Source organism: Dromiciops gliroides, chromosome 3 (genome assembly GCF_019393635.1).
Source record: "Dromiciops gliroides isolate mDroGli1 chromosome 3, mDroGli1.pri, whole genome shotgun sequence".
In the NCBI taxonomy this organism is placed as follows: Eukaryota; Metazoa; Chordata; class Mammalia; order Microbiotheria; family Microbiotheriidae; genus Dromiciops; species Dromiciops gliroides.
Window position 1 is genome coordinate 476,851,094 of NC_057863.1, and position 18,496 is coordinate 476,869,589.

Genomic DNA, 18,496 nt, shown 5'->3' on the forward strand with positions numbered 1-18,496 from the left:
CCTTGTGTTCCTTCGATTTCAGACACAGATAAATGGCATGTTACAGAATTCAATAACTTGAGGGGAAAGACTATTAGCTATCATTATTACTCTAAGTCATAAGACAAATGGTTTTGCTGGGAGTTCTTCCTTCCATGAACAAGTTGAGGGTGCTTACTGGAATGGAGAATATTCATTAAGATACACCTAAATTAATACTACTAATAATAAAAGATACATCTAGATTTCATGACAACTCCATGAGGCCTCTGGTTTTAGCCCTTTTTGTTTTCTTACCTGTACAACTAAGGCCTCTTAGCACTAAGGAACACTATGCCCCACTTTGGGGATCAAAAGGATCAAAAGGGGAAACAAAATATGAAAAACCAAGTCTTTACCTCACTTTGGGGATTAAAAGGAATCTTGCTCATACCCCTTCATCAATAGAAGGGTGAAGGAAAAGTAGAAAGAAGAAAACTTCTAAACAGTATTTACTACTCTGAGTTAGGAAACCTGCCTGATTCCTTACACTACAATGGGATACTGGATGAAATTCAATTCAACACTTATTAAGCATCTACTACATACTAGGCACTACCTAGTATTCAAAGATGGAAATAATAGTGCCTGCTGTCTGGGAGTGGATTATCTAATAAAAAGTTCCTTTGAATTGGTAACATGCAACAGATAGTCTACACTACCCCAAGTTTCTTTTAATTTTTTTCTTTTTAGCATCCTTCCAATATGGTAACAGCCCTGCTCTAAATCTACCACAAACTCAGCTCCCACCTATAACTTTCAAACTGAAGAAGAGGAAGTTTATCATTAGAAACCCTGGAGATGAATATATTGGGACTTAGATAACCATCAACTCAAAAACAGATTTCAGGCAAAATGTAGTGAAGAATGCTAGGCATTGCAAATAATAAGGTGAAAAGTAGAAAGGTCCCTGCCTTCAAGCAACTTACAAGCATACACAAGGTTCCAGCAGGGAAGATCTCGCTCTTTTCCACGGTAAAAGAGAGAAAGGGGGAGCAGGCCCTGGTGCTGGGTGCCATAGCTCCACATTCCTCCATGAAGCCATGAAGCCATGAAGCCATGAAGCCATGAACCCATGGCCACCTGTTTCCTTTGTCCGCGGTGTGTCTAGTCTATCCTGATCCTAGGTGAAGAAGTATTAAAGATTAACAGAACAAATTACAACTTTGTGAGTGTCAAAATGTAAAGGAGCAACCAGACATCTAGCAATTGGAGTCCACTGTCTGTCAGTATCCCCAGCAACCAAGATGGGTGGAGTCAGCCCTGGGGAAGGACCTGCTTGACCTCACCCAGCAGTGAATTGATTCAGCAGTTGAAATAGTATGTTTAGTAAGCAAAGGAGCAAATCACCTATTAGCTATGCCACAACCAGAAGAGATTATGGGGGCTTAGGGTAGGGACAGGGGAAGGAGAAAATGGTTTATAGCAACCACTTCAAGTCTGATCCTGCTCTCCCCTGGGGATCACAAGGGCATGTAGAAGAGTAAGCCCAGAACCTGTGTTACATTTGGGTTTCAAGAATACCATACACAGGTTATGGTTCGTTGTTTTGGGTGTTTAGCAGTCTACACAAACTGTGCTGGTGTTATTAGTGACATCCATAATAAGTAGTTGTTATTTTTTACAAAAACAGCTTTTATACATGGATTCTTGATTTAAAAGTTTAAAATTAATTGGCAATAAACTTGTTAATTTGCAAAGAGTGTGTCCTAGAGGAATTCCATGCGCTCTTGTCCTTTAATGAAGTTATACTTGTATTTAACTGACATCTTCCCTTCTCCAGTCATGCTGCTGCTGCTGCTTCTTCTTCTTCTTCTTCTTCTTCTTCTTCTTCTTCTTCTTCTTCTTCTTCTACTACTACTACTACTACTACTACTACTACTACCGCCACTACCACTACCACTACTACTACATAACATTTATATAGTGCCTACCATGTGCCAGGCACTATGCTAACGGCTTCAAAAATACTATTCATTTGATCTTTACAACCACCCTGGGAGGGAGATGCTATTATTATCCCCATTTTATAGATAAGGAAACTGAGGCAAGCAGAGGCTGGATTTTAACTCAGGTCTTCCTGACTCCAAGTCCAATTCTACCCACTGTGACACCTACTTGCCTCTGCACCACCTAGCTATATGTTGGTAGCCACAACCTATCTGTCAACTCAGGATGTTCCATATTTTGATATACTGATGATTGCATCAAATATATCAATATTCATTTCTATAGTACATATTGCAACTCCTCCACATATTCTCACCTGGCTTTGGTACACAATTTTTTCATCAACAAAATACCATCGTCTAACATAAGTGAGTGTCCGTGAATTGGCAATAGATAAATGAATTGTAGGACTTGGCAGGATGTAATGGAACACCAGTGCGTTAAGAGAAACAACAAACATAAGGAATTAAGACAAAAAAATCAACAGGAAAAATGGTATGAAGTCATGCAGAGTGAAGTAAAGTAGAGGACTGTGGATAGGGCCCACAAGCATATAAAAAACATGCTAAGATAACCAAATGCTACTCATAGTAAATAATGTTGGTCCCAGAGAATACAAGATGAAATATAGCACCTTCCTCTCAGCAGAAAAGTTTTAATTTTTAAAAGTTTGTCTGGGAGGAAAAAGGCTGTCATTTGGTTTGGGTTCAATATTGTTCTTGGTTAGAAGGCCCAAGGTATGGCTATGGCAAGGAGGAGCGTAGTAAAGAACACTATATTGGGAAGTGACATTTTAAAACAAAAGGCATCAATAAAACACCTTTTCCTTCCATGTGACAACTAGAATAACCTTTCACTTCTATCCTTAAACTGCTAGTTCTAACCCATCCTTAAATATCCACCTCAAACTTACATATCTGTTCAATTGTAGACTAAGTCCACATGTGATCAAATGACCACTTATCAAGAATGTTGTAAATGGGATTTCTACATGAAGTAATTGAGAAACCAACCTATGTAAATGTTAAGGCCCCCTCCAATTCTAAAAACCTACTATAAGAGTCTATGATTCCTTTTTAAAAATTTTTTGTTGTTTAGTCATATCCATTACCCCATTTGGTTTTTTCTTGGCAAAAATACTGGAGTGGTTTGCCATTTCCTTCTCCAGCTCATTTTACAGATGAGGAAACTGAGGCAAACATGGTTAAGTGACTTGCCCAGGGTCATATAGCTAGTAAGTATCTGAGGTCAAAATTGAACTCAGGTCCTCTAGGCTCCAGGCCTAGCACTCTCTTTACTGTACCACCTGGGTGGCCCCTTTTTGGTTCTAGGACTAGTCTTTCTAATAGCTAAAAAAAAAAACTCCTCAATCTCCCTTTAAAACCTGCCCCCCCACCTTAAAATAAAACCTGTCTACCACCTAGTAATGATGCTTTAAGCTCTGCCATTAGAGATTTGTTAGCCTGGACACAGGAAGGTGGGTGATGCAGTTGATAGTGTGCTGGGCCTAAAGTCAGGAAGATCTGAGTTCAAATAAATCTTTAGATGCTTTCTAGCTTTGTGACCCTGCACAAGTCACTTAATGTCTGTCTGCCCTCAATCTCCCTATCTGTAAAATAGGGACAATACTTCAAGGCTGTTGTGAGAATCAAATAAGATATTTGTAAAGCATTTTGCAAACTTTAAAGTACTCTATAAATGCTAGCTATATAGGCCTTATGACCTGTAAAAATGAAAAAGTTTGGAAGGGTAGCCTAATAAACCAATAATAATTATTAAAGTCTTAGCATGACTTAATTAGAGATCTTAGTGTGAAAATACCTACCTGACCAGTTAGGTTTGCTAGAATGGGGATTGGTGGAGGTTGAAAGGGAGGAAAAACAGACTTTACAACTGTAAGGGGAAGACATTGGTTCCCATAAATACATCTGAAAATAAGACTCTTTTATAGGCATAGCTCACAACTGTGGGATACTCAAGTAGAAATCACCAAGAAGCCAGGAGAGTATGAGAGTACTAGATACCCTGAAAGGACAAGGAAGCTGAAACAGGATGGTCTCCATCATTTCTGTTACAGGTTGCAGGAGCCAGAATATTTCTAATACAACTAAAATGCCAAACACCACCAAAATGTTGTTTCAGTCAGCCAATAAGCACTTATTAAGCTCCTGTACTATGTGCCAAGCATTGTGCCAAACATCTGGGATACATAAAGAGGCAAGAGACAGTCTCTGCCCTCAAGGAGCTCACAATATAATGGGTGAGACAACAAGCAAAGAAACATATGCAAACAAGCTATATGCAGGGTAAAGAGGACATAATTAACAAAGTGCTTTCTTTACAACAGTTTAAAGGTAGAATATGTCTAATTATTCCCACTTTACAGATTAGAGAACTGAGGCTGAGGTAACTTAATGATCATCACATAGCTAGAATGTGTCAGAACTAGGATTTGTACACAGGTTTTTTTGATGCACAATGCAGAGCTCTTTCTACTTGACCTTTTGTGTACACATTCTACTTTCTTTGTATACACATTCTATTTTGCATTTGTGCAAATATTTGTATTTATTTAGAGCAGGCCAAATAACATATACTTGAACACCAAGGTTAAGGTTTTTAATAGATGGGAGCCATGGTAGGACCTTCAGGAGAAGGATATAAATAAAATAATCTTAACCAAAGTAAAGGTATCAATGCCCTCACACTAGGGGACTTCCACATACATAGTAACTCTCCTCTAAAACCCTAAGTACTCAGTTTCACAATATACTCACTTTCCATGACTGATTCCTCCATCCCACCTCAGCCACAAACAAAGATGGCCATATCCTTGATCTACAGTTGATTTATTACTCCAAACCAATCAAGAAAACAGATTATTCTTCACACACAACTTGCCTGTTCCCATCCTGAGCCATTATCTCAGAAACAAAACAGGATCTCATTTCTAGCATCTAGACCAGCCTGCAGAGGAATAATTGAGGCAAAAAATCCAGACCAAAGAGGAGCCTGCAATTCTGTCACTTTAATAGAGCTTTGTAGCTGGTTGATGGGGTGGAGTCCAGCAGCTGTCTACCCTTGTACATACCCAAACCCAGGAACTTGCAGAGTTCAGAGTAGGGGTGGGAGGCAGCAATCATACTTTGCCCTGCACCCATCCTTTTGGGAGTACTGAAAGTCCTCAGCATGTCCCTGAGATCCTTGAATAAACAACACTCAATATCCCAAGAAAGTAGCAACAGGACCAAACTAGAAATTTTCTCCAGAACACCAAGTCTAAAATCAGAAATTAGGCTGAAAGAAGAGACAAACAAAAATGAACCACATCATAATGAGCTATTTTGGTGATGGGGATGCTTAAGACAAGCACAGAAGAGAATGACTCCAAAACATCAACAAGCAATTCCTAAAAGAAAAACACAACATGGGCACAAGCTGAACTAGAATTTCTGGAAGAAATAAAGCAAGTGTTAAAAAATCTTTTTATAAATGGGATTTTGCTTGAGGTAAAAATTGGGGGAAAATGAGAACTACAGAACAAAGAATGGGAAAGTGAATTAACAGCTTGGCCTAAGAGGTATAAAACCTTGCCTAAGCAACAAAGTGAAAATTCTAATGGACCCAAACAGAAGCCAATGACTTCATAAGGCAACAACAAATATTAAAATAAAGTTAAAAGGCTGTTGGGGGAGAGCAGGAAACAGAGGAAAATGTATCTCATAGCAAAAACAGCTGACCTGGAAAACAGATCAAGGAGAAAAAAAATTAAGAATCATTGGACTATCTGAACAATATGACCAAAAAAGAAAGCTTAGACTCCTATTTAGAGCAAAGGATATAGGCTTACAGGCAAAAATAACTTACCCAGCAAAACTAAGTTTAATATTGCAAAGGGGAAAAAAAAAATGAACCTTTAATGAAAGAGAAGTTTGAAGTATTCCTGATGAAAAGACTAGAGCTGCAGAGAAACTTTGAAGTTCAAACACAGGAGTGAAGAGAAACATAAAAAGGTAAATATGGATTAACAAACAATGATAAAGGTCTAAACAAGGATAAACTGCATACATTCTAAGATGGGAAGATCATATCTGTCCCCTGTGAACACTATTATCATTAGAGTTCACAGGGGTCCAAATAGAGAAGGCCTGAGAATGGTTCTGTTACAACTTGATGATCTTAAGAAAAGAATGGAAACAGAAGGGAAGATGGCTACATTGGTGGGGGGAGCAGGGGGAGGGGGGGAAGGGAAAAGGAAGGTTAGGGAAAATTAGCTCACATAATCAGGGTGCACAAGTAGACATCTATTCAAAGACGAAAGAGGAGGAAGTGAGGAGAAATGACTGGCACTTGAACCTTATTATCATTTGAACTGGTAAAAAGAAGGAAATATACACAGAATTAGGTACAAAAATCTATTCTGCAATAAATGGGAGGGAAAAGGGAGGATGGGGCGGGGTGAGGAATTTGAGCAAGGGTAATTTAAGGGAGAGATTAGTCCTAAACAAAACAAATTCTAAAGATGTACAAAAATATTTTAAACTCTTTTTGAAGTGGCAAAGAATAGGAGTCTGAGGGAGTGCTCACAAACTAGGGAATGGGTAAACAAACTTTGGTTTATATATGTGACAGAATAATATTGTGCTGAACTCTTATCAGTGTCACAACAAACTAGAATCCCAGAGGACTAATGATGAAACATGCTTCTCATCTCCTTATATAGAGGTAAAGGACTGAGAATGCAGAATGAAGGGGAAAAAATTTTGGACAGCCAATGTAGAAATTTGTTTTGATTGACTATACATAATTGCAATGTTTATTTTTTTTTTCATGTTCTCAGTCAGGAATGGTTGGGGCAGGAGGGTTAAAAAGAAGAGCTTGGCTGATTAAAACAAGACATATATATATACACACACATATACACTTTTTTTTAATAATGAACATTTTTATTTATAGTTTTGAGTTCCAAATTTTATCCCTCCTTCCCTCTCTCCCCTCCCCCCCACCAATCGGTAAGCAATCAGATGTGGGTTATACATGTGCAATTATGTAAAACATTACCATATTAGTCATTTTGTACAAGAAAACTTGAATAAGAGAAAAAATGAAAATGGAAAATAGCATGCTTCAGTCTGTGTTCAAACAATATCAGTTCCTTCTCTGGAGGTGAATAGTATGCTTCATTGTTAGTCCTTTGGGATAAGACATATATTTTTAAAAAGATAATCCTTGCCCTTAAGAGGGCTTCATTCTAATAGAGAAGCCAATACAAGGAGGAGACAACACATGAGGAGCAGAGACCCAGGAGAGATGTTTTGGTTTGGGAAATCACCAGTCCCATGACAGGGGGCTTGACACATCTTGTCCAGTAGCAAAGGAAGTATGAGTTAGAAAGCAGAAGGGTGGAATGTCAAGTTTTAATGATCCAGAGTAGAACAGTAGGTAAAGGGCAAGAAAATGGCCATGGGGAAAGCTAGATAGGTCTTGTGGTACACCAATCAAGACAACACAAAGCTTTAAGATGTCCCAGAGTTGAGTGGTCACCCACAAGGTCTCTGTTCTAAGTCTGGATGTTTAAGAACATGGCCAGGCTACACGAGAGTGAGGCATGGAAAATAGAAAGTGTCTGGGTATGGGTGTGCGTGTGTAAGGATGTGTATATAGCAGAGAAAGACTCAGATCAGTGCTTTTAGGGATATCTTAAATAGGTGAAGATCAATAGATTTTTAAAAGGTCACAATGGGGGTAAAGGGATACATTTAAGCTATACTGGGATAAAAGAGGAGTCAAAAAAGGTGTGAGATTTAGAGCGCTGCCAACCTGTTGAATGGGATGTTACAGGGAAGCTCTGCCATGAGAAGAAAGCATGACTTGGAAACCATGTGACTTTAGCATCCGGAGGTTACCACCTGTTAGTTGTGTCAATCAAAGTTACCAGCCAATTATCTTGGAGGTGTGTGTGTGTGTGTGTGTGTGTGTGTGTGTGTGTGTGTGTGTGTGTGTGTGTATAGCCCTGTTTCCTGTCTCAAAAGAGGTTCTGGGAGAAGCCGCTCAGGCGAGGCCCTTTCCGTTCCTGGCCTCAGCTTTGGTGGGTGAGATTCGGGGCACTCTTAGAGATAGTTAGATTTTTACCTCTCTCTCCTCACCAACTTCTGATGCATTTTAATAAATATATACAAGTCTAAACTCTGGCTAAAGCTTCTAATTTAGTGTGGGTTTTTTTAAAGATTTTTTTTCCCTTTTTTTTGTTGAGGCCATTGGGGTTAAGTGACTTGCCCAGGGTCACACAGCTAGTAAGTGTTAAGTGTCTGAGGTCAGATCTGAACTCAGGTCCTCCTGACTCCAGGGCTGGTGCTCTATCCACTGTACCACCTAGCTGCCCCCTAAAGCTTCTAATTTAAGATGACCACTCATTAGATTTTAGACATCACAGCTAGAATTTTAGGCCCTTACAAAGGGATACGATGACAACAGGAGAATGAAGGCAGGACTGCTCAGTTTTTATTTTCTTTGGTTTTCCCTGCCAAGGAAAACAATCTTAGTCTGGGAGACAGCAAATAGGGAGTTAAAATTGAAGCTAAGAAGAGAGACTAATGGAGCACCCAGCTGATCCAGGCAACTTCAGGCCAGGAGGCCCAACTGAATTACATTTTAGGTACTGAAAGAACTGAGAGAAACCACTGCTGGGTGATTGTTCCAAATCTGTGGAGATCAGGAAAAGTACTATAGGACTAACTGTCCTGATTTTTAAAAAGGGAATTAAAGTGCTATCTTCAAACGATACAGACTAGTGAATTTGATCTCAATTTAAAAACATGGTGAGTCAACACAATGTGCAATCTAGACTTTCTTGTGCATTCAATCAGCAACTGTTTCTTATGTCTTATTATTTCTCTAAGACTGATGGCTTTTGCACTAGGTTCTTCTCTTATCTGGGTTATTTCTTAGACCATTCTGGAGGTTCTTGCTATTACTCCATTATTTCTGGGTGTCCCATAGAATTTATGGTCTTTTTTTGGGAGGGTTTCTAGATTGCTTTCCATTAGTGTATAGTATTTATTCTGACTTACTCCAAGTACTGGCATTCTTTTATAGTTTGATTCATTCCCACCCCAACCCTGTGTCCTCATCTCACCCAGCCAGGAAGTTTTATGGTCACTAACAGGCCCAATCCAAATAGCCATCAGTATGGAAATCTGAATCTGCTTTTTCTGACCTGGGTTTGTTTGCCCCCTCCTTAGGCAATATAGGCCCTGGGGCTCACCACATCAGTGAAGATTTTGGCTTAAAATAAAGACAATTGGTGAAGACAATTGACTTAAAGCCCTGCTGCAGGGTGATTCATTAGACAGCCTCTAGCAGCAGAGATTACGAGTATATATCACCACATGGTATCCTACCCACCTTAAAAAAACCCCAAACCTCATAGCTTATTTTTCTACTTGTGGGCTAGACTTATTGCCAGATTTTGTCTGCCTTCTTGTCCTTCACCTTTTATAACGAGACCAATTGCTTTTAAGACTTGTGGATTGTTTAGGCTCTTTCCTATCCATTGCTATGGGGTTTTCTCCTGTACAGAGTATTGGTGGTGAGCAATTTCAACGTCCTCCTCAAGTTGGGGTGTTGGAATATCTCTTGCTGCATCTAGGAAAAAGGAGCAATGATCACTAGAGGCAGAATGGCTTCATCAAAAACAGGTCATGGTAGACTCTTTATTTTGACAGAGATATTAAACTAATGAACCAAGGGAAAGCTATATAGTTTGCTTTCATTTTAACAAATTTCTGAACAAGTTTTTCCTGCAATACTTGTAGAAATGACAGCCAAATGATTCATTAATCTAGAGTAGGTACTGATTGAAGTGCCAAATCAAAAGTACATTGTATTAATAGCTATTTATCACCTTGGAGGGAAATCTCTAATGCAAGGTCCCAGGGTCTGTCTTGACTCTATGCTGCTTAGTGGGGTTTTTTTCTGTTTATTTTTACCAATGACTTGGATAAAAGGGTGATCTTGATTATTAAATATGTAGACAACATAAAAGTTCAAAACCCAAGATGCAAAAAGATCTTGGACTAAAATATTAGTTTCAATCTAATAACATGAAATCAAACAAAGATAAATGTAAGGTTTTATGCTTAGTTTCAAAAAAAGAGCTACTTCATAAATAGAAATTAAAGGAGATATAGCTAGTGATTTAGAGAGGCTTAGTATATACAAGGCTGGGTGTGGGGTTAATAGGGGGAGTGATCATCTTGCTGTATTTGTTCTGGCCAGATCAATTCTGGAGAACTGTTTTCAGTTCTGAATGCCACATGTTACAAAGGACATTGAAATGATGGTTAAATCCATGGGAGTCAACTAGGTTACCAAGAAAAGGCAGAGGACCTAGTACAGAACCTCGGAGCAGGGTGAACAAAGTGGTAAAAGAAGAGGGGATATACATCCTGGAAAATACACAAAAGGACACTAAAGTGTTAGGTCTATGACACTTGCCTGCTCAAAAATCTTCAGCATCTTATTATTTCTAGGATAAAACATAGACTTCTCAATCTAACATTTAAAACTATCTATGGCTTAGCTCCAACCTCCATTTCCAAACTTACTTTTGCCCCCTTTTATGAACTCTATGCTCTAGCTCAGCTGTCCTACTGTTACATAAAACCCATATTCATATCTTTACACAAGTAGTCCTTCATAACCTCCTTACTTCTACCTCTGATTCACCAAGTTCTTTCAAGGTTCACCTCAGATTCTTGGACATTCAAGAGGTACAACTAGGTTCCAATAATGACATTCTGTAAAGCGGTAAAATTGTCTAACTTCATGCTATTTGATGTTATAATCATATGTAAAATATGCTAATTAGTTCTAGACCAATGGAAATGTGCAATGAAATTTATAAAAATACATTTTTAATATTCTTGTTAACCTAATATAACAGCAAAGAATAAGAAAAAATATTTTTGATTTGAGTTTATTATAAAGGAATAAAGCAAAATTTAAAAATGACTACTGTATCTAAAAAAAAAGCTTACAATGATGATACAACAAAAACATCTTTATTCTTGTTTAATATATTTTAGCAGAGTAGGCTGAACTGTCTTTTTCTTTAAATCCTCATACATATGTTGGTAGGTACAGAGAGCTTTATCCACATCTTGTCGAATCTGTATGCTTCGACTGACGTTAGGATCAGCATTCATAATTTTTTGCTTCATGACTTCTACAGCTCGAAAGATATCTTCCAATTCCTTGAGAGTGAACTCCTTCATCTGCACATTATCTGATTCTTTGGCATCATAGTTGGCTTCTTCAAACACTTTTTGTTGTTCTAAATGAAGATCATTATCAAGCAATTCCTCTGAGTGTGAAATAAGCAATTCTTGGACATCGCCATTTTCTAGTTCATCAAAACCAAGCTTTTTTCCAATGTTTGTTATTTCTTCTATAACAGTCTGTTTTTGAGGGGGGAAACCCTCAAAATTATTATTTGCAGAGTGTGGCAAAATGTGTTTCCACACCGGGATATCCTTCTCTACACTGGCTGCCTCTCTGGTAATTTTAGCATTATGCAATTGAAGTCGATTTTTAAAGCGATTAAACCAACCAACGCTTGCAGCAAAAGTTTCTTCACTATCCACTTCATTTCCATTTTCTTTTACTGCCTTAAATAAACTTGAAGCTTTTGTCTGAATGGCTGCTCTGGTAAGAGGAATGCATTTTTTATTGCAATCTTCAATCCATACAGCTAACAGACGCTCCATTTCTATCATTGTAATACTTCTATTTCTTGTAGTTGTTTGCAAACCACAAAAGGTTGATGCAACTTTGCCTTTTTTTTTAATTTCACCTGCATGTTTTATAATATTCCGTACTGTAGATTCAGGCATTCCTATATCTCTTCCTATTTTAGAGTTACTATGACCACGTTCATGTCGTTCAATTACATCAAATTTTTGTTCTAATGTAATAACAAGTCTCTTCTTTTTTGTGTTGGCAACATTACCACCTGAAGTGTTCTTCCTTTCCTCCATTTTATTACAGGCTCTTTTTAAAAAAATTAACACACATCTGTTGATAACATGGTATGCAATGGCACATCACATCCACGTTCAATGATAGGCAAGTACAGACTGATGATTTAGTGGCTTTTTAATAACCTTGCCTAGCTCCCACATATCACATTAATTGAATTTTTGCTTACATTAAATGTAACCTGGTATCTTTTTAGAATCCACACTAAAGGAATTCTGCATTATTCAAACACATATTCATTATGATCTAGCTGTCGGTTCCTTCTGATTTAAGAACTTCAAGCAAAAGCTGAATGAACACTTCTCTGGGATGTTTTTTAAAGTGTTTTCTTGTTCAGGTATGGACAGAATCATTGATGTTCGGAGGTTCCTGTGAAATAAAAGCAATTAAAAAAAAGATAAGTGTTTAAAAATAAGATAGGCTTCTTTGATCTTTATGGCTTCAATTATTTTCCTACAACTAGTGATATAGTGTGCTAGTGATATAGTAACTAGTACATACAAGGTCCACACAGTGTTTTAACAGTTAAAATATAAGGGAGGACAGGGGAAAGCTTGAATGCCAGATGTGCCATGCATTTACCAGCCACATAAATATGCATGTTTAGCTGTGACCTGCCAAGCCCCCAAATTGGTTTCTCTCAAGATTAAGAGCTTAGTATAGTGCCTGGAAGATAGTAGGTGCCTAATAAATGTTTACTGTTGCTGAATGATTGAAAATTAAGATAATCAATTGTCAAACAGTCATTCTTTGTTCCCTCCACATAAACAGACTGTTTCAGAGGGCAGCTTGGGGTCATTTACAGTATTTCCCAAATGCATACAGGAATAAATGTACGTGGCATAAAAGATACCATCCAGTAAATGTGTTATGTAAGAAGCAAGTGCTTGGTAATAAGCACAAGAAATTTTTTAAGAGAGTCAACATAACACAGATACCCAAAGGAAAAAAGATCTGGACAAATACTACTAGGACTTTGGGGAGACTATGAATCCTAAGGTTTGGGGGGAAGTCACATACAGAATTAAGCATGTCTAGACTGTGATCTGAACTAATGGCATATAGACCCAATAAGATATAAAGCCACTTAATTATTAAAGTATACCCCTGCATTAGTCTCTAAAAATGTAGCCACATGCCAAAACAGTATACTAAATAGATTCACAATGTTTTATATTACTTCTGAAAGGCTAGCAAAAGAATTTAATTTATTGTAGCAATCAAATGTTCCAAGAGGTCAGGACAGACACTATGTGTTAAGAATATTTGAGCACCAATAATTTTATCTATACAGAATATAAAAAAAAAAACCACTTCTTACACGTACAATACTACATACTTCTGTAACTCCACCAGGCACTCAAAATACTGGACTGATCTCAGAAATTTATAGTCTGAAGAAGCACACATGTGTATACTTCAAAATTGTTGTATACAAATTGCATATCCTCTCTTATACCATATCTGACCTTTCCTTCCCATGCTGCTGTACTTCCCATATCTTGGGGGCTGCCTTTGTCCACACTTCCCTCTCTTTCACCCTAGGTCCCACTGTCTCCAGAATCAGGTAGAATAATTTTGTGGTACCTGCTGGAGAAGAAGGGGTGGGAAGGTAGTCTTGAGCATAATTATATGCAAGTCAGTCTCAAAAATTTGGAAGGATTTGAAGATGCTTCTCCAACATGTTAGGCACAACCCACCTAAGTTCATTAATTGCTTCTCCTGAAGCTGACTGTAGCTGAAGCAATCAATGCATAGAAATATGATCAAAACCTCCAATCCCTTTACCACCTTCAGTACTTCTCCAGGCCATCATCCCTGCTGGCTTCACTTTCCTCCCTCTCGAATCTCAACCCAGTTGTTAGTCATTTCAATTCTACACTGTCCTTTGCCCCACAGTCCTTTGCCCTCTTGTCCTACCATCACTCATCTCTTGCCAAACCTTAGGCCTTTTTTTCACCCCTACATCTATCTATCTGCATCTGCTTCTACACACACTGTATGAACACACAGCTAGGAATCTCATAGCCCTGCTGACTAGGCATGTTACAAATTCACGATTTAGCCTCTTGGGCCCTCACTGCAGCAAGGCAGTGCACTGATTTCTTCCATTCCCTATATCAATCTCTACAGAAGGTATTCCAAATCTCTTTCCTTCTTAAGCCACTCCTTCCTTCATCTCTTAGCTGAGCATCTTAGCTCTTATTTTTCTGAGAAAACTGCAACCATCTGCCATGAGCTCCTCCCATTCTCTTTATCTCAAGACACCATGACATCATCTCCCACTCTCTCCTTCTTTACCCCCAGTCTTTGACAAAGAGATGGCCTTTCTTCTTACCTAGCCTAACCTGGCATGTACTTGATTCTGCCCCTTTTTATCTTTCCCATTATACTGTATCTCAATCATCCCCCAGCCTTCTCAAATCTTCAACCTCCACCTAGCTACTGGTTCCTTCCCTACCCTAAAACAAAAAAACCCAAGCAAAACCCTTTATTAAACTCTACCATCACCTTCTCAAGTAAACTCCTTGAAAAAGATGTCTCCACTTGCTGCCTTTACTTCTCCTCAACTCTTTACAATTCTGGTCTCCAACCTCATCATTTAACTAAAATTACTCTTTCCAAAATTACTAATGATCCTTAATTATAGAATCTAATTCTTTTCTCAGTACTCATCCTGCTCATCAGCTGCATTTGGATTTTCATGATACTACTCACTCTTGATTCTCTTCCTACCTATCTAACTGCTCCTCAGTTATATCACACCCCCTAAATGTAAGTGTTCCCCAAAATTCTTTCCCAAGCTGTCTTTTCTTTCCCCCCATACTCTCTTTGGTAATCTCATCAGATTTTATGGGTTTAACAATCATCTCCATACAGATGAAAAGTGTGTACACATCTGCACACTAGCACATCCATACCCACATACCACATCCAGCCTCAGTTTCCCTTGAACACCTTTAGTCCCATATTATCAAATGCCTATTGGACATTTTCAACTGGATGTCCCAGAACACATCTCAAACTCAACATGTGTAAAACTGAACTCATTACCCTTCCCCCAAAACACTCTCCTTTTCAAAGTTCTATATTTTTGTTGAAGGTACTACCATCTTTCCAATTGTTCAGGTTTGTAATCTCATTATGCTTAACTCCCCTTCAAAGTCCTTTTCTTTCTTCAAGGTACAATTCTTGCACCATTTGTATACAAAGTCTTTCTTGATCCCTTTAACTCATAGTTCCCTTCCTCCCATACTACCTTTTATTTAACTTTGTATTTATTCACTTTACATTTATGCTGCATATATTCATATGTGCTTAATAAATGTCTATTGATCAATCCTACAGAAACTTAAACTGTGGTGAGCAAATTACATGGGACAAACAACAATTCTGATATGATTTCATTCTCTAACAGCAGTGGCCCTGTGTGTGCTTTTATTGACACTAGGCTGATCTTGACCAAATGAAATCAAATTAACCTGGTTTCCAACCTTCAGTTAGTTCTCTGTCAATTGAATGCTGGATTTAGTGTCATACACACATATTTCATTGCTCTTTTCTTGGGATTTTAAAGAATGGATATTACTCCAAGACAATGTGCAAAAGTTATGTTCCTGAAGAGCCTAGTTTCATAACTTTAAAGATACTGCAATGAATGACTGTTGATGTGAGGAAGCCAGTGTTTCAAACTTTATTCAAGTCCATAAAATCATGGGATCAGTAAAGAAAAGTGCATCAGAAAAAAAAAAAAGAAGAACTGGAAAACTATAGTTGCAAAGCAGTCTAATTAATCCTCGGAAAACAAATAACTTCAGAGCCATTAGGCACATGGCAGAACTGTTACTGATTTCCCCATGAAAGGCATAAGCATCCTGAAATCAGAAGAAAAAGGATACCAGCAAAATTTTAAAACCTTTGCTGACTGTATATAGGTCCAGTACTGTACCTAGCGTATTAGGACTGACCTGGGCTTATGCTGGGGATTGGTTTATGGAAATTATTTTTAAAATAACTTTAGCATAGAACTTAGTTGGATTATTTTATATTAAAAACGTATTGTGCAGGGGCAGCTAGGTGGCGCAGTGAATAAAGCACCGGCCCTGGATTCAGGAGTACCTGAGTTCAAACCCGGCCTCAGACACTTGACACTTACTAGCTGTGTGACCTTGGGCAAGTCACTTAACCCCCATTGCCCCCCCCCCAAAAAACCCCAAAAAACAAACAAAAACTTATTGTGCAATAATTTCCCCCAGTAAAATAAAAACTTCTTTTTTTTTGCAGGGCAATGAGGGGGTTAAGTGACTTGCTCAAGGTCACACAGCTAGTGTCAAGTGTCTGAGGCTGGATTTGAACTCAGGTCCTCCTGACTCCAGGGCTGGTGCTTTATCCACTGTGCCACCTAGCTGCCCAAAATAAAAGCTTTTTGAGGAGAGGATTTTGGTTTTTATTTTGTCTTTGCTAGCACCTCACACAGTGCCACACACTTGATAGATTGAATTGGTTGGTCTGGGAACTCTCAGGTGAGACAAGTGGTCAGGGAAACTTTATGGGAGTGATTCTAAGTGAGAAGTTTGGACAAGCTGATCACTACAGGTCCATGAGCTCTAAATCTATGAATCTATGAGCTAGGCTTAGAAAGAATAGATTTAATTCTAAGCATGGAGAATGACATAAATAAATGGAGATGATGAAGGACAGTATGAGCAGTGGACAGCCCGACTAGAGAATAGAGAATGTAAAGGGCAATAACAAGAGATTAAATGTAGGAAGCCAGGGACAGGTGAGAAAAAAGCATTCCAAGTACAAGGGACAGTTAGTGAGTGTCGAGGCAATATAAGATCCCGTGTGAGCAATAGCAAGTAAGCCAGTGTGGTTGGATTGTGCCTGTAAGGAAGGGAAGGAAGTTATGAAGAGATTAAGGAGAAGAAGAAAATAATAGTGGGACGATCAGGCAGAGAAATAGGAGGAAATGGGATCGAGTGTACAAGTTTAAGGGTAATCTTCAGCAAAGGGAAAGACAAGGAGGGGAAGAGAGAAGGGGTAAAGAAAGGAAGAAAATGGGAAGGGAGAGAAGAGGAGGAAGAAAGGAAGGGTAAAAGGAGAGAGGGGGAAAAAGGAGGGAGGTAAGGAAAAAAGGGAAAGAAGAAAGGAGGGAAGAAAAGAAGGAAGGAGGGATGGTAAACATTTATCAAGTTCATCAAGTTTATCAAGTATGTGTCAGGCACTGTACTAAGGAATTTACAAACATTATCTCATTTGATCCTCAGAACATTTCTGGGAGGTAGTTGCTATTATTCCAATTTAACAGTTAAAGAAACTGGGGCAAACATAAATTAAGCGACTTGTCCAGGGTCACACAATTACTAAGTGCCTGAGGCCATATGGCAGCTGAGGTCTTCCTGACTCCGGGCCCAGGGCTCCATCCACTGCTGCCTCCGAGACTGGAGGGGCAGAGTTGGATTTATTTCATCAACAGTAAACGAAAGTAGTTTGATCTTCAAAGTCATAAAGTAGCTGAGAGCTCGGTTTTAGCCGAGACAGACTTTAGTTTGCCTTTATTGAGGGCAAACAAACAAAAAACAGCTGCCAAAGCAACACCCTTTAACGGTGCACCTGATAAAGGCATCTTATTGGCTTTCAGAAGAAAAAAACAAAACAGTAACGCATTCTTATGCTCACTCCTTACTTTTCTAAAAATAAAAACCTATATAACAAGATGACTAAGGGAATTCAGCACCCCCCCCCCCCGCCAAAAAAAAAAAAAAGCAAAGAGAAAAAGAACGCCTAAGGTGAAGAAGCTGAAGACAAGTGGACCGGCAGGCACAATAGAGAAGGCCGCAATGGAAGGGACCAGATCTATCCCCGCTTCCTCCCCCTTCCTGGGCAGAGCACTAGAGTCAGGGACGGCAGGTGTAACCTAGCACTTCAAATCCGGGCCCCAGCTGTCGGTAAGTGGGCCTACTTCTGCCCCGCCCCCTCAGCCCCTCCCTCCCACCGCACCCACAGGCCCCCTCCACAACAACACCCCAGTAAGGCGTTCATAGAGCTATAGTTTAACTATATGGAATCCCTAGGGTCCGTAATTGTAAGAAACAAACACCGTGGCATTTTCTGACCTAAACTGCTCATTTTCCATCTTTAGTCTGACTACAGAGTTAAGACCGATTCTCCGAAGCGCGAACGACTCACCTCGGAGGAGGAGCCGCTTCGGAGCCCTACATGTCGGAAGCCATTTCCCTTACTTCCTGTCAGGGAGGCGAACGGGAAGGGGGGGAGGGACAGAGGGCGGGTCAGGCTTTTGTGTCCGAGGCCTATGGCAAATGGGCGACTTCTCCGCGGCCATGGCAACGGCCCTAAGTTGGGAGGAAGGGACAGCCTCCTATTGGCTAGAATCTTTCGAGAAGGCTCGAGAAGACGGAAGCGGAAGTGGCACGTGGTAAGGGGAGGGGTTGGGGAGAGCCGGCGGAGGCGCCGGGGAGTAAATGCC

At 39.3% G+C, this 18,496-nt stretch overlaps 1 protein-coding gene across 1 annotated transcript; it reads right to left on the reverse strand.

The window, feature by feature from the left end:
• Positions 1 to 11,014: 11,014 nt before the first annotated feature.
• On the reverse strand, positions 11,015 to 18,310 carry LOC122746462. The gene is made up of 2 exons (XM_043992072.1): positions 18,199 to 18,310; positions 11,015 to 12,375 (listed from the first exon to the last, which is right to left on the reverse strand). The coding sequence occupies exon 2, from the start codon at positions 12,003 to 12,005 to the stop codon at positions 11,031 to 11,033; it is 975 nt and encodes a 324-aa protein (XP_043848007.1). The 5' UTR covers positions 12,006 to 12,375; positions 18,199 to 18,310; the 3' UTR covers positions 11,015 to 11,030.
• Positions 18,311 to 18,496: the final 186 nt, after the last annotated feature.

Excerpts from the sequence above, each read along its gene's own strand:
- LOC122746462 (XM_043992072.1), bottom strand. The coding sequence starts at position 12,005 with ATGGAGGAAAGGAAGAACACTTCAGGTGGTAATGTTGCCAACACAAAA.